This window comes from Trachemys scripta, chromosome 5, assembly GCF_013100865.1.
Source record: "Trachemys scripta elegans isolate TJP31775 chromosome 5, CAS_Tse_1.0, whole genome shotgun sequence".
NCBI classification, from domain to species: Eukaryota; Metazoa; Chordata; order Testudines; family Emydidae; genus Trachemys; species Trachemys scripta.
Genome location: NC_048302.1, coordinates 25,975,218 through 25,990,530, shown reverse-complemented (window position 1 = coordinate 25,990,530; position 15,313 = coordinate 25,975,218). Strand labels below are relative to the sequence as shown.

The window sequence follows — 15,313 nt, the reverse complement described above, 5'->3', positions numbered from 1 at the left end:
TAGGACACCCTTTTAGATACCTGAAAACTGCTATCATGTCCCTTCTCAGTCTTCTCTTTTTCAAACTAAACAAACCCAATTCTTTCAGCCTTCCTTCATAGGTCATGTTCTCAAGACCTTTAATCATTCTTGTTGCTCTTCTCTGGACCCTCTCCAATTTCTCCACATCTTTCTTGAAATGCGGTGCCCAGAACTGGACACAATACTCCAGTTGAGGCCTAACCAGCGCCGAGTAGAGCAGAAGAATGACTTCTCGTGTCTTGCTCACAACACACCTGTTAATACATCCCAGAATCACGTTTGCTTTTTTTGCAACAGCATCACACTGTTGACTCATATTTAGCTTGTGGTCCACTATAACCCCTAGATCCCTTTCTGCCATACTCGTTCCTAGACAGTCTCTTCCCATTCTGTATGTGTGAAACTGATTTGTTCCTTCCTAAGTGGATTACTTTGCATTTGTCTTTATTAAACATCATCCTGTTTACCTCAGACCATTTCTCCAATTTGTCCAGATCATTTTGAATTATGACCCTGTCCTCCAAAGCAGTTGCAATCCCTCCCAGTTTGGTATCATCTGCAAACTTAATAAGCATACTTTCTATGCCAATATGTAAGTCGTTAATGAAGATATTGAACAGAGCCGGTCCCAAAACAGATCCCTGCGGAACCCCACTTGTTATGCCTTTCCAGCAGGATTGGGAACCATTAATAACAACTCTCTGAGTATGGTTATCCAGCCAGTTCTGAACCCATCTTATAGTAGCTTCATCTAAATTGTATTTGCCTAGTTTATCCATAAGAATATCATGCGAGACCGTATCAAATGCCTTACTAAAGTCTAGGTATACCACATCCACAGCTTCTCCCTTATCCACAAGACTCGTTATCCTATCAAAGAAAGCTATCAGATTAGTTTGACACGATTTGTTCTTTACAAATCCATGCAGGCTATTCCCTATCACCTTCCAAGTGTTTGCAGATGATTTCCTTAATTACTTGCTCCATTATCTTCCCTGGCACAGAAGTTAAACTAACTGGTCTGTAGTTTCCTGGGTTGTTTTTATTTCCCTTTTTATATAGATGGGCACTATATTTGCCCTTTTCCAGTCTTCTGGAATCTCTCCCATCTCCCATGATTTTCCAAAGATAATAGCTAGAGGCTCAGATACCTCCTCTATTAGCTCCTTGAGTATTGTAGGATGCATTTCATCAGGCCCTGGTGACTTGCAGGCATCTAACTTTTCTAAGTGATTTTTAACTTGTTCTTTTTTTATTTTATCTGCTAAACCTACCCCCTTCCCATTAGCATTCACTATGTTAGGCATTCCTTCAGACTTCTTGGTGAAGACCGAAACAAAGTAGTCATTAAGCAAATAAGGATCTTAAGAGCTTATTTCAAACTGTTCGGGAAAGGAGAGGGCTGTAAGATAGCCTACCATATTTCATCATTAAGGAGTCTGCTATCAAAGTACCTGAGAATATCTTTAGGTTAACAACAGACCTCTTGTTTATCATTTATAAACCATGTTTATCATTCAGACTAAAAGCTGTTGTTTTATTGCCAAAACCTCTCTCTCTCTTGTATATCCTGAGTTGTGTATCTCCAGGATGTTGGTAACTGGAGCTTCTGTGTACAGTGAGAGAAAATGATCCAACAGTACAGAAGAACATGAGAGCAAATTATATAGCATGTGCTCCACAGAGCTCCTCTGTCCTGAGGCATAGCTCAATGTAACTCATACAAGACTGGTGATAACCAAAAGTGGACAGGCAAAACTGGTGTGTAAAGGGACAATATACATTAGCAGGTAGTGCTTCTACTGGCTCAATACAGGTTAGAAATTGGCTACCCTGAGGAGTCTCCCCTTGTGTGTGCTCTCTTTCTATAACAGGCGAGGAAAAGAACAGAGACTAGGGCAAATTAGAGCTACAGTATTATAGATCCTAGATGACCAGCATTTTGAGCACTGGCCTCTAATGAACCCTGCTATACCAGAAGATCCAGAAAGACATCTAGCTTTGTGTCCTTAGGGGTCAGTACAGATTATGAAAATAATGTAAATACATAGTAGCTTTATTTAGCTGGGTTCTGTTTCCTCTGCCTTTAGTGGGGGCATGACTGAGCCTTGTATGCTATAAAATGATCACAGAGAGGTATATCTTGTTCTCACTTCTGTGTGTGTAAATCCAGAGTAATGCCACTGAAGTCACTAGAAATACTCCAGATTTACATATTGTAAGTCAGAGGAGAATTTGGCTGAGGCCATCTCCATAGGATTTGAATGTTATAGTGGTTTGATTTTAAATAAGCCCAAAGTCTCTTTCGACATCAGATTAAAAAAAGTATGTGTCATTAAGTAACAATGTTCACCCGTTCGATGGTAGTTTTTATTTAAAAAAAGAAAATGTTGAGCACACCCCTGCTACATCTCCTACGTTAGCCCTCCCAGAACTAGTGTGTGTTATGATATCATCTGGGATCTCTGAGAGCTATTGTAACACAAGACTATGTAGTTTTTCTTTATAAGGCAGAGTTTCCTTTAACACTGTAGTTACTGTAGGTCCTTAAGGAAAATGTGGAAACAGTGTATGTGCAGAACTTGGGTAAGTCATTGTTTTATCATGCAGAACATTTATTTTATTCCTAGGGCAAAGGGTCTATTTCCTGACCTGTGTACCTCCAAGACCAGCCTTTCTCATGGATCTGTCTCTGTTTCCTTGTTATGTTTCATGCATATCCATAGAGCTGTTGCAGTGCCTCCTTTGTAGGATGTACATAATAAGAGTTAGAAGCAAGTCTAGTGGTACGCTTTTTATAACTTGCTGAAAATGCCAAGGACTGACGATGATTGTTTCAGCTTGCACACCAACCAGCCTGTTTCAGACCAGGACGACTGTCAGGATTATTCTGTAATATTACGCCATTAAATCTATTTTGGTCTTCCTAGTGACTGAGGTGGGGGTGTGATTTCCCGCTCAAGAAGACATTCTCATGCTAGTTTGGCTAAAAATACTAACATAGCCACAGTAGCATGGGCAGTAGTGAGTGGTGGCATGGGCTACCTCCCCAGCATATGTACCCACAGGGTCCTGGTGGGTTTGTGCTCAGGGCAGCCAGACCATGCTGCCACTCGCCGCTGTCCATACTACCATGGCTATGCTAGTACTTTTAGCACGCTAGCGTGATGAGAGCTAGTGCTAGTATAACATTCTGCTGTGAGCCACTGTTACCTTCTGCCTCAGCAAGAGTGAGCTATGCAGGAAATTAGACTCTGTGTCAGCTCCCTGCCACTCCAGTCTGTCTTGCTCACCAGTAAACAGCCCAAAGCTCTCCCACCCCAAACCTTGCTTAGCAGGTAATGATCATTGAACTCTAGCCCCCATGCTTCACAGAGATATTTCTTGGCCAGGCACAGCCCCGCCACAGGACACTCACAGAAGATATTAAGTTTGCTGCTCTTTTAAAGAGTCAGTGGATTACAGCTTATTAGTAACGTAAGTGATAAACACACTCTTCCCTTCAAACACAGCACTGAGTTGGTTTATAATAAAAATAAACTTGTTTTATTAACACGACTTAGGTTAAATTATACCAAGTAGGAGGAACAAAGATAGAAATGGTTACAAACAAATAAAAGTAAAAATACTTTCTAATGGCTATGATGTAACTTGACAAGCTAGAGTCTTTGTTCAAAATAGTTTCCTCACTAATCTTCCTCTTCCAGCAATAGCTGGCTGATCACCACACAGTCCAAGGTGGTTTTCTTTGTCTCCTCAGCTGAAGGATGATCCAGAGTGTTTGTGTCCCCTTACATATCAAAATCTGCGTTTTATTTCAAGGGTCAAATTGATCCCCTGGGGGTCAGTCTCCTGTCTCCTCCAGGGGACCGACTCCATGGTATCTGTTGGTGTATTCCAGTGTGATGCATCCTGCTGCAATTTTACAATGTAAATGTTCTCTTCCTGCAACCTCCACTATGCATGAATAGCCCATTGAATTTGGCCACACGTGATTTGAGGTGTTGGCCTCTTTCCTTTGTCTTGAGAAGACCTGTTTATCAACTCCTCCTGACATACCTGGTTTAAACACCTTTTAGTCACAGACTTTAAAGCCCTTTAAAATGAGTGTCCATAATTCCACACACAGCATTGTCACATACATTTCACAATTATATTACTGACCAGTGTGTCATTAGTTTTCAAATGATATTTCAAAAGACACATTGTGTACAAATACCATTGCAGTAGTGAACACGGGGGTGCCTTGGTCACAGTGAGTATGTGTACTTGACCTGGGCATCATCCCCCCAGCTCTAAATGTAGCCCTACCCTATGTGTAAAAAGAGTATAATGGGGCAGCGGATAATGTCCGTGTCCAGGCAGGAGGATGGTAGGAAGGAGAGAGATCTGTCACAGGAGGATGACATCCATGCTATTGGTTTATAGTGTGTACTCCAGCCCTGGGTTGCATCATGTCTTTGTTGTTGTTCCTGTCCTCTAATATGCAGTCCTTTTCCAGGTGGTGTGAAAGGAGGAATGGTATGAGACCATCGTGCTTTTCCTGCCATCTTGTGGTCTCTACCTCAGCACCAGAATCCTGATAGTCTTAGTGCAGGCTTGCAAGAATAGGGAAAGGACTCCCTGCATTCTCTCCTCATCCTTGCACATCTCAAGATCAGCCAGAATCTGTCCCAGAGCATTTAAGAAAAAACAAAATAGTACCTTCTCAGGAATGCTGCTGTCATCACAATCCACCTGAGTTCTGCTCCATAGTTGGAGATGGCACGCAGGCTGGTTATTACTGGTTGTTCTGTCAGGAACGCTGCATATCCTGTTTCCAACAAGCCATATCACAGCTCTTATGTTTGAATAGCTTGACACATCACCCCTGATTTAAAATCCCTAAGAGATTCTAAATTAATTGCCAAGTTTTATTGCTAACTATTGAGTCACTAGCTGCACTCTGCTTACTCAACAGAGGTTTTGTCACTGCTACTAACTGAGGTCTGAATTGGCTGGCTATCTAGTCTGCCCAAGATATGACCTAAAATCTTTAGGAGGAAGAGCCCATAATAACTACTGCCCACAACTGAGGAACTTGCTTCCTATGTCTGAGTAGTATCCACTCTCTGGATTTAAAACCAAATTAAAGAAATGTCAGCTGTTGCCTTAATGGCGTTTTAGACCATAACATTTATAATTGTGTTGTTTATGCAAGAACTTAACTTGCTACCCCAAAATATAAAGCACATAAATGTTGTCCACAATAGCTAACAAAAATAGACTAATCTTCCTTCCACCCTATTAGCTACTGTGACTTCCTGGCAAATTAATCCCTCATAGCTGTATGTGGCGTGATATACTCTGTGACTTCCTTGCAAAGGACACTCTGAGATGCATTTTGTTGTTCACATTGTATCTTATTGTTTCAGTGCACACAATGCATTGAAAGGAAATGTCCATCTTTTCATCTGCTGTGCATCCAAGAGCTTATTAATTTTGCTCTCTGATACGTGCCGAAGAACATCCATTTGATGTTCTCTGTATTTTAAAGGAAAAGCAAAAGCAGACTTGTTGCACAATAGAAGGCCAGACACATCTGTTATTCCTTGGCATTGTTTTTTTTCCCAGGGAGTGCTGTCCAATATCTCCTCCATAACTGACCTGGGAGGCTTTGATCCAGTTTGGCTCTTCCTTGTGGTAGGAGGAGTCATGTTCATTTTGGGATTTGCAGGATGTATTGGAGCTTTGCGAGAAAATACCTTCCTTCTCAAGTTCGTAAGTAGCCTTTTTGCAATTTCTGGATTCATCAGTTACATAAGTTAAACCATGTTCTGTGTTATTGCTTAACTGTGGCAGTCTTGTAAAATGCCTTAGGGGATATTTGACACAAGTGTGTTGTATTTCTCTGCTAAGTTAGTTTTTCCCTATCTTTAAACAATAAAATTATTAAAGAGCTGTAATTCAAATTGCTTATGTTTTTGAGTTTTAACTTGCATGATGCAATCCTGTTAAGAGCCATAATGCAAAGCACATGCCTTTTATAAGGATCCAATCTAATGCTTGGCCTTTCTCTCACTAAAGGAGAGAACCTACTTTAATAGTGTACGTATTGAGCTTTGAAAGCCCATAATGAGATGCCTGTGTAAAATGTGTGTGTGTGGGGGGGGGGGGGGGGGACGTGAAAACTCTAACAAATGTAGCCCACATGATCATTGGTGTGGGAGTGCAGGCCCCATGATGTCCCTTGTGGTAAAGAAGAGACAATATTGAGTTATAGAGGGGATTATTTATTGAGGTCCTGTGACCTTGTAGATATCCCTGGCACTGTACAACTCAGACTAATTCAACATAGCCCTGTACTGCTTAATGATGGGCCCTGCTCAGTCTCCCTTGGCCTGGACTATTAGTCATGAAAGAAACTGCAGGCAGGTCCCAGCAGCCAATGCGCCATCTTGAGCTGAGCAGCCTGGTTTGTCTGTCTTTTGGTAACCATGCTCCCTGTGGGGCACATCTTCAAGTTAGATGTGTGACTGCAGGCTGGTCTGTTTTACACAAGGTTAGTGTGATCCCCATTCACCCTTTTGGCTCCTGACAAGCTGTCGTTTAATTTACGCCATCATCACCATAACTGTTAAATGTACATGAAAAAGCTTCTTGCTAAACAACAGTGCTGTGTTTGGCTCCCGGGTTGGAAGTGCTGTATAGAGGGAGGAGGTGGTTCTTAGTTACTGTTCTCAAGGCCTTTCTATAAACTAGCCTGAGCTAGTTCCAATTTACTTGTGTGTGGCTAGAAAATTAAAGTAACTTTCTTGTTTCTTCCATCCTTTGCTTCTCTGAACGCTTCTAAAATGAACACATCTGCCAATAGCCTCCTATTCAGTAGCTGCAGGAAAAATTAAAAATGCATCTGAATGAACAAAAAATAAATATTAAAATGAGAATCAAAGGCACAGTTGCAGAACAGAGAGCTGTAATATATCTGGATCATGTGGGATTTTTTAAACTCCATCTAGACTAGACTCACTGGAGATGTTTAGAGAAAGTGGCATGTCATTAGTAATGCCTTTGGCATTCACTGCATTTGCATTAATCTTGATGAATTTACTTGGTTTTAATGTGATTATAATGAGTAATTCCACAGACATTCCTTTGTAACTTAGTCATTAATTAATTTCTGCTGTTACCAGTGTTTGCTTTAAATGCTTCCTTAGGCCAAACTGTACAGACCTAGGTGCCAATAGATTGATTTCTGCACCTAATTTTTGGCACCCAAATAAGTGAATTGATTTTCAGAGGTGCTATTGGCTGCTCAACACCTTTTGAAAATTTAGGTACCTAAATATGGATTTAAGGCTGATATTGTCAGAGGGGAGGGTCTCAGGGAGTCCCATTTACATTTACTCCTAACTACCTTGGGTTCTTTTGAAAATCCCAGCTGAGGTATCCAACTTTAGGCACCCAACTTTGAAAATGTTGGTCTTTGTTAAGTGCCAGACAGAACTGTACAATCCTGCACTATCAGCTGATTATGAATAACATTTTTAAAAGAGTCAGGTTTCCTGTGGGTAGGAGTACATTGAACATGTGTTAATAAGCCTGCTGAAACTGACAAAACATCCAGTTTCAGGTCATTCACATTCTGATTATTTGTAAGCCTTGGAAAATAAGCCTTTTGCCACAGAGGTAAAATTGTCCTTTTCTTGTAACTTTTTTTCTCTTCTTTCTCATAGTTTTCTGTATTCCTGGGAATTATTTTCTTCCTGGAGCTCACTGCTGGTGTTCTGGCATTTGTTTTCAAAGACTGGATCAAAGACCAGCTGTATTTCTTTATAAACAATAACATCAGAGCATACAGAGATGATATTGATTTGCAAAACCTTATAGACTTCACACAGGAATATGTAAGTTGTTTCTACTTTTACTTCTCATCTGTTGGCTTTTGCAAGCAGCCACAAAAATGCTCTAGAATATAATACTTAGCACATATACGTAGCAATTACTTAATGGCACTTCTATAGATATATCTGAATCCCGTTTGAGGTTAGGCTAGTTATTAACCCCATTTTATAAGTGGGAGAAGTGAGGCAAAAGGCTAGGTGAATTGTCTAAAAGTCACCGCGGGAGTCTGTGGTAGATCCAGAATTAGAAATTGCAAGTTCCTGATGTCCATTCTTGTGCTCTAGACCACTAGATCACATAGCTTTCCTAAAAACAAGTTTCTGAAGACTTCTCCATTGTTCATGAAGGCTTAAACTATTTCATTACTATAAGAGTTGCAACTAGAGTTAAGTGAATAACTGATTTTTCAGTTCAATGGCTGAAATGAAAAATCCAAAAGAAAATTCAGTTAGTTTTGCATGGAAACTGAATTTTTTTCATGTTTATTTTGTTTTGTTTTTGACAAAATGAAAAACCAAAAAGTAGAGTTCAAATGGAAACAAAACATTTCAAATGTCTATTTGAAATGATATTTTTCAAAACAAAATCTCAATTCAAAATGGCATTTTTGGAATTATTGTTTTTTGGGGCTGGGGACAGAAACTATTCACTGAATTATATCAAAATTTGCAAATGATTTTGATGCCCCCAAAACGCATTTTTTTTTTTTTTTTGGAGAATTTACTATTTGCTGAAAAGATTTTTGCCCATCTCTAGTTGCAGCACTCATACAATGTGTTTTATTGAGACTGATTGATTGAAAATACAGTCAGTTCTGTGATGGGACTTGACATCTAGTTAGCAGGGCTAGAATTCTAGACCATGTTTCAGGGTAGGAGGAGGAGAATTACTTATCCAAGCGAAACTGCAGGGGAAATTCTGAAGTCTATTGAATGTAATTAGCCTAGTTGGAATTGGGCCACTATTGAAGTTCTCCTCATGAGAAATCTGGAAATGGCTCCTATCTCTGTCTCTTAGAGAGAATTGGTAATATTTAGAGTGTGGTGTGTGAGGTGGTACAAGTTAAGCTCCCTTAAACGTACACGTTATTACTTACTGACATGCAAGGGAATCGAAGTGGATGTAAGTTACACACCAAGGAGCTGTATGAAGATGTAAATCAAGCAGGGAATGGCCTATGCTGCCCATCCCATTCTTACTCTTTAGCTCTTTCTTGTTACACTCCTCTCTCCTGGCCCTTCAGCTTAGGAGCCTGCATCCTTATTCATCACCTTTGAATTTGGCCCTGTGTGTCTAAGGGCCTGAGTGCTAGATGACTGCTATCCAAGGGATATCCACCCACCAAAATGAATTCATTTATGTTCATGTTTGAGTATGTCATAATTTTGTTTTTTCCCCTCGAGAGAGTGAATACGTGACGGGATGCACAGAGTCTTACACATTGTATTGGATCTGACCTAGCTTGGTGGCGGCCACAAATCTTTGGCCGTTGTGAAATGAAAGGGTCTCAGTGCAATTCCTAGTGAACGTAATAAAAACTGCCATCATAACTGGTTTCCTTGTTAGCAAGCAATCTCAGCAGAGACACCGCAGGTGGACTGAGCATGGAAACCAAACTGCTTTCTCAGCCCTAGAGTAGGTACCAGCTGAAGGCAGCGTGGAGGAAGTTTGCACTGCTGCTGTACGTGCTGTGCCACATATGTGAAAAAAGGATGTTGACTGGCACTGTCAATCAAACACCTTTTATACACGCTCAGTTCAATTTAAAATTAATATAGATTAACACTGGGCCAGATCCTCAACCGGTCTAAATCAAAGCCGCTCTGTTGGCTTCCAGTGGAGACAAGTCCACATACAGCAGCTGATTGTCTGGCTCATTGGTGTATTGTACTGAAGATTCAGTTACTTGAGCAGGGTGACCAGGTGTCCCGATTTTATAGGGACAGTCCTGATTTTTGGGTCTTTTTCTTATATAGGCTCCTATTACTCCCCACCCCCGTCCCGATTTTTCACACTTGCTGTCTGGTCACCCTATACTGGAGACATTTTTATTTTGGCACTTAGTGGGTGGGTTCTGCCCACATACAATACATCCTTAACAGGGAGTTATTTGTACAGTAATTTAAGAACCACTTTCCAGGATGGGACTGGGAGTGAATTTTGATTTTTCTTTGTTGCCAGATTCCCTCTAATCTCCCAGTGTGTGATGTTGGTGCTGATATTCATTCACGTGCAGAGTCAGAATGTTCTCATTCTCGTGTGTTTGCTCTAGTGGCAGTGCTGTGGAGCCTTCGGCGCTGATGACTGGAACCTCAATATTTACTTCAATTGCACCGATTCCAATGCGAGTCGAGAGCGCTGTGGCGTGCCGTTTTCATGCTGTACTAAAGATCCTGCCGTGAGTGCGTTACCAACAGGGTGGTGTGGTTCTGCTGCTCCTCTCTTAAATCACTGCTACACGAAATGGTGTCTTCGGTTAGGCTGTGTGTGTGTGTGTGAGAGAGAGAGAGAGAGAGAGAGATGTCTGTTTATTTTAGCCCTTGCTTTTCCTATCCACTTCAAGGTTTAACTAGCAGCTCAACTTTGCACAGTCAACATCAGTTTGATCTCCAATCCTGAGAGATGACTTCTTTAAGTCTCCACCTTAGGCTTTGTACTTGCTGCTTTTCATTTGAATGAGGAGATCACTATCTTGGCTGGGTGCATGTGTTGTTTTTAGCACTGCTAAGAGCCATAGCCTGGCCTTGGTTAGATGATGGTTGCTTTCAGTTTGGTACCAGGCTGTTTCACCCCCACCCCCTTGCCCCCATTCCCAGAGTCTCTAAGGCTGAACACTTAGAAGAGGAAAAAATATTTTTAACAGACATGTATATTGCTTATTATTTGCTTTACTTACCTTTTATATTGTGGTAGCACCTACAGGCCACAACCAGGTTGGGTCCCAGTGTGCTAGGCAAATCTAGAATACATTACTGTCAATGCCTCAAAGAACTTACATGTGTTTTACTTTTGAATTTGAGACAGGATTGGAAATCTTTCTTCTCTCTCTCCCCTCATAGACTTGTTGTTCCTTCCCGGTGACTGACTTTGCTTTAATTATAACAACTAAGTTCGCGTGCTGGGTGGTGGGCACCTTTATCATGCAGTTAACTGAGATTGTGCAGAAGTGAAGATGATCCGTTTGAGGGAGACACTCGTTTAATGAAGTTTCGTAGCATTTTATGATGGATACAATTCCATGTTGTCTCTTTACTTATAATGTGCAAACCAAGTTAAGGGTGCATTTTTACCTGTGAGATATGATCGATAATATGGGGGACAGGTTACTGATTGTGCAGGATTTGGTATAGGGATACATTAGTGCACCTGTAGACTATTTTGTGGCTAATGTTACACATTATGTAGTCTTTCTGTTAATTAAAAACCAACCTACCAGTCCTAGTATCATCTAGTTTGTCATTAATGGCTTTCTTTCCATGTTGAGTGAATTTTACGTCCTCACTTTTATGAGTACTGTAGCATTGACTGAAGCTAGGCAGGGGCCCATAGGTCCCACAGAAGCTTCCCTCTCCTGCTAATGCATCTCAGACTTCACTTTGCAACATCATTTGCTATTGTCCTCCTCCTCCTCCTCTCCTGAGAGGTGACTGCCTTTTGCACAACACTGTCCTGGTTGCTCTCTGATGTGAACAAGCATTCACAATAATCTGAAGCCACCATCCAACTAGTCACCTTATTTTTTACGCATATTAAAGCAAACTGGACAATAGATTATGCTAATGCATTACATTTCTGTACCACTTGGACACCACCCCCTGCATAAACACAAACTGGTTGTCATAACCTAGTTTTTAAAATGTACTTGTTAGAAAACAAAGCCAACAATATCCCTATAAATACCTAAATACCAATCCATGCGAAAATTGTCCCAACAACTCTGTGTGTGTGTGTGTGTGTGTGGGGTGGGGGTGGGGGTGGGGGTGGGGGTGGGGGTATACCTGTCATCTGGGGAAGGTGTACAATAAGCATAGAATTAAAAAAATAAATATCAACTCTGTTCACTGTAAAGAAGCGGCACGATTGATCGGTGAAATAACTGATCTCTCCATGCCATAGATTGTGTCCCTAAGTGTTCAAAGTCCTCTTGTAACAAAGCTAGAAGTCCTGTAGTTGTAGTAGGATGCCCAGATTTATTAACTCCGATATCCCTCCTGTGGGAAAGCTTTCCAGACACAAGCCACTATGTAGTGTGCTCTGTTTTTTTGGATGTCTTGCCAGCTGCCTATAACTTCATGAAGCAAATCTGTATATCCAGTGTCTCAAAATATGACCAGATCCTAAGGGGAATGCACAGTCAAAGAAATCTTGTAATTTTAGAATGAAAGGTCTACAAATAAAGTCTGTCTGATGGGTTTCCCCCCCATCCCCACCTCTGGATGTGAAACTGGAGCTCCCACATATCAGGGATTACCATCCTATGCCATAGTGTTGGATAGGTCCACTGAACAACTCTAGAAAGTAATAGGAGGTGAACTTATTTCCATATTGTACTTAATTCTTATAAACTCTAATGTTTAATTCCTGCATCGGTCATTCAAGAAGCCCTAGTAAAATGGTGTAATCAACATATACTTAAAAGACTAGGGCAAGGGTTCTCTCTGCTTGCAAATAGGAGTGAAGTGTCATCTCTTGAGGACTGTCAGTTCCCCAAGTTTTACCTTCCCTTGTTTTGCTTGACAATTGCCTTGTGCCTCCAGTCTCTTTAAGGAACTTCATGGAGGTCAAGGGAAGCACTGGGGCTGTTTAGACTGGTGGAGTTACAAGTAATCTGCAAAACTGAATGAAGCCCAAGTTTAGGTGGAGAAGGTCCATTTAAGCAGGGTGGAGGGCGTTCATATCTGGAAGAAGCTTACAATCCACCTGTGTCAAATTCTCTTGATGCTTTCTCCTGTGTTGGAAATATACTGGGATGCATATACCGGGGTAGGGAGTGCAATTCCCCACCCCCTGCAGGATGTGAATCACTTGCATCTTGGGTGGGGAAAGCTCAGCCCCAGGGATCTCACTGCATCTGAGGAAACTGGTGACTTTATCGAATGGTGCATCCTGGAATACCTTTAACAAACTAGAAAATACCAAGAGGCATAATTTACTGGTTGGGGGCCAGGGTGAGATTTTTTTTTTTTTTTTTTTTTTTTTTAATGTGCTGGATGCCTCCCCCACCTGGACCTATAACTGGCCTTAGCTGGGTTTCTAAGTTAGCTTAGCAGATCACCTTTCCGCACATCATTGTTGTAGGGAGAGGGAGTGTTTCTCTAGTTCTGTCTCTCTGTGCTGTCTTGGTTACACTGAGGACTGAACTAGAGGCTTTCAGAGTCAAAAGCATGAATCTGTACAGCTGGAGCTGCAAAGCCAGGCTGTGTAGCTGGGAGCTGTAACAGACCCATATCCTTTGTGGATTGAGCACAGAGTGGGAAATGTAATACGTGCTGAGTGGGTTACACCTACGGCAAGCTAGTTTATCAATTATTTCCAAAATCTCCTCTAATGACACTTCAATCTGTGACAATTCCTCAGATTTGTCACCTACAAAGGACGGCTCAGGTTTGGGAATCTCCCTAACATCCTCAGCCGTGAAGAATGAAGTAGTGGCAGTCATGATTGGGTTTTGGTATTGAGAAACCTGTGGCTGCATTCCAGAGGTGACACTGGCAGTAGAGAGCCCCAGAATGGCTGCTGCATTGTAATCTTTCTTATTAGGGTGATGTTTTTCTTCAGATTAACTTACTAAGGGGCTAGAGCGTGTGCAGAGATTGGGTTGCGTGGGATGGGGCAGGCTTTGCTCCGTGGGTCTGCTTCTCCTCATTGCACCAGAAGGTCTGTGTGTGTGGAGGAATGACAGCCTCAAAAAAAATAGGTTAGAAGTGCTGCCGTGGGGTACTACTCACTGAGAAATGCCCTTTAGAATAGTGTGTACTTCCTTTTGTGCACTCCAGAGCTCTCAAGTGAGGGACAGTACAGTAGGAGAATAGCAAGTGACTCCTTCTCATGGGTATCATAACCTCCTGTGAAAGGGGTAGGTGACAGAAAAACACAGCTTATCTCTCTCTTCTCTTCCCCTAGCCTTTGAGGGAGAAGCACAACCTGTCTCTTGGGCTTATAAAATAGTTTTTTAGAGCAAACTTGTTTCCTTTGGAATGGACCAGATTGTACCAGTGACCACTCCACTCCATCCCCTCTTCACATGGCCCACGATGAACTCTGAACTAAACTTGCCCTATCCTTGGTGTATTTTTCAGGGACAAAGTATGAACATTTTCAGCAGAAAGTTATTTTATTTAAATAGAAGGCACCCCAGTTCGTGCTTTCATCTCCACAGAAGGTCCGTCTCTGGGATGTGGGGTTTATCACAGGCTGAGGAGAGAAAATGTTGTGGGAGTCCCTTGTAATTGGAAGCACTTCTCCTTACTGCCTTTCTTTTTTCTCCCTTAGGAAGATGTCATTAACACTCAGTGTGGATACGATGCCAGGCAAAAACCGGTAAGTGTTTTTGTTTTTTTAAATCATACCTGATTTCGTAAGGATCTGAGTAACTTTGGGCAAGCAGGTTATAGAATTGGAGGTAAAGGTTGAGCTAATTATCTGTGTTTTCATCCCTCTTCTCCTTTCCAGGAGGTTGATCAGCAGATTGTTATCTACACTAAAGGTTGCGTCCCCCAGTTTGAGAAATGGCTGCAGGACAATCTTACTATCGTTGCTGGCATCTTCATTGGGATTGCGTTGTTGCAGGTAAAGCACACATTCCTCATAAAGAAGTTAAAGAGGAAAAAAGCAGAACAGGGAAACGCTCAACAAGAGAGCTGGAAATGAGGCTGTTTCATTGTTTAATAACCTTGAATTAGTGGTTTTCAATAAGGGCTAACTGGTGAGTAATGGCTGAGACTTCATTTGTGTTGAAGGATATTTTATGTTTATCCGTAGAAAGGTGTTTGTCCGACTGCCCTCAACTCAATTCTGCACTTTGTCAGATTGGGGGTGGGCATAAGGTTGCCAACCCTCCAGGATTATCCTGGAGTCTCCACAAATTAAAGATTAATCTTTAATTAAAGATTGTCATGTGATGAAACTTCCATGATCATGTCCAGGCAAAATTGGCAACCTTGGGGGGAGGGAGGAGAGGAGGATTTCAAAGATTGTAGGGAGACCTTATTTCTGACCTTATCTAGACATGTTGCCAAAAAAATCACTTTTTAAATTGCAGGTGGGAAGAAATTCTAGTACAGTCTCTGACTTCAGATTAAAGGCACGCTGTTGATTTAGAATCCAGTCCGTTTCAGACAAAAAATGAACTTAAAGGAGTTTGTTTTTACATTTGCTCCTACGCCCCCTCTGCCAACTTCTATAATGT

General features: G+C 41.5%; 1 protein-coding gene across 5 annotated transcripts in view; it reads left to right on the top strand.

Moving 5' to 3' along the window:
* Positions 1-15,313, top strand: part of TSPAN5 (tetraspanin 5) — a 128,629-nt gene that overhangs the window by 95,167 nt on the left and 18,149 nt on the right. For all 5 annotated transcript variants that reach the window (XM_034771752.1, XM_034771753.1, XM_034771751.1 and 2 more), the window contains 5 exons: positions 5,635-5,781; positions 7,737-7,907; positions 10,178-10,303; positions 14,398-14,445; positions 14,578-14,694. In XM_034771752.1, coding sequence (XP_034627643.1) covers positions 5,635-5,781; positions 7,737-7,907; positions 10,178-10,303; positions 14,398-14,445; positions 14,578-14,694 — 609 coding nt within the window. The remainder of the gene's footprint in view (positions 1-5,634; positions 5,782-7,736; positions 7,908-10,177; positions 10,304-14,397; positions 14,446-14,577; positions 14,695-15,313) is intronic.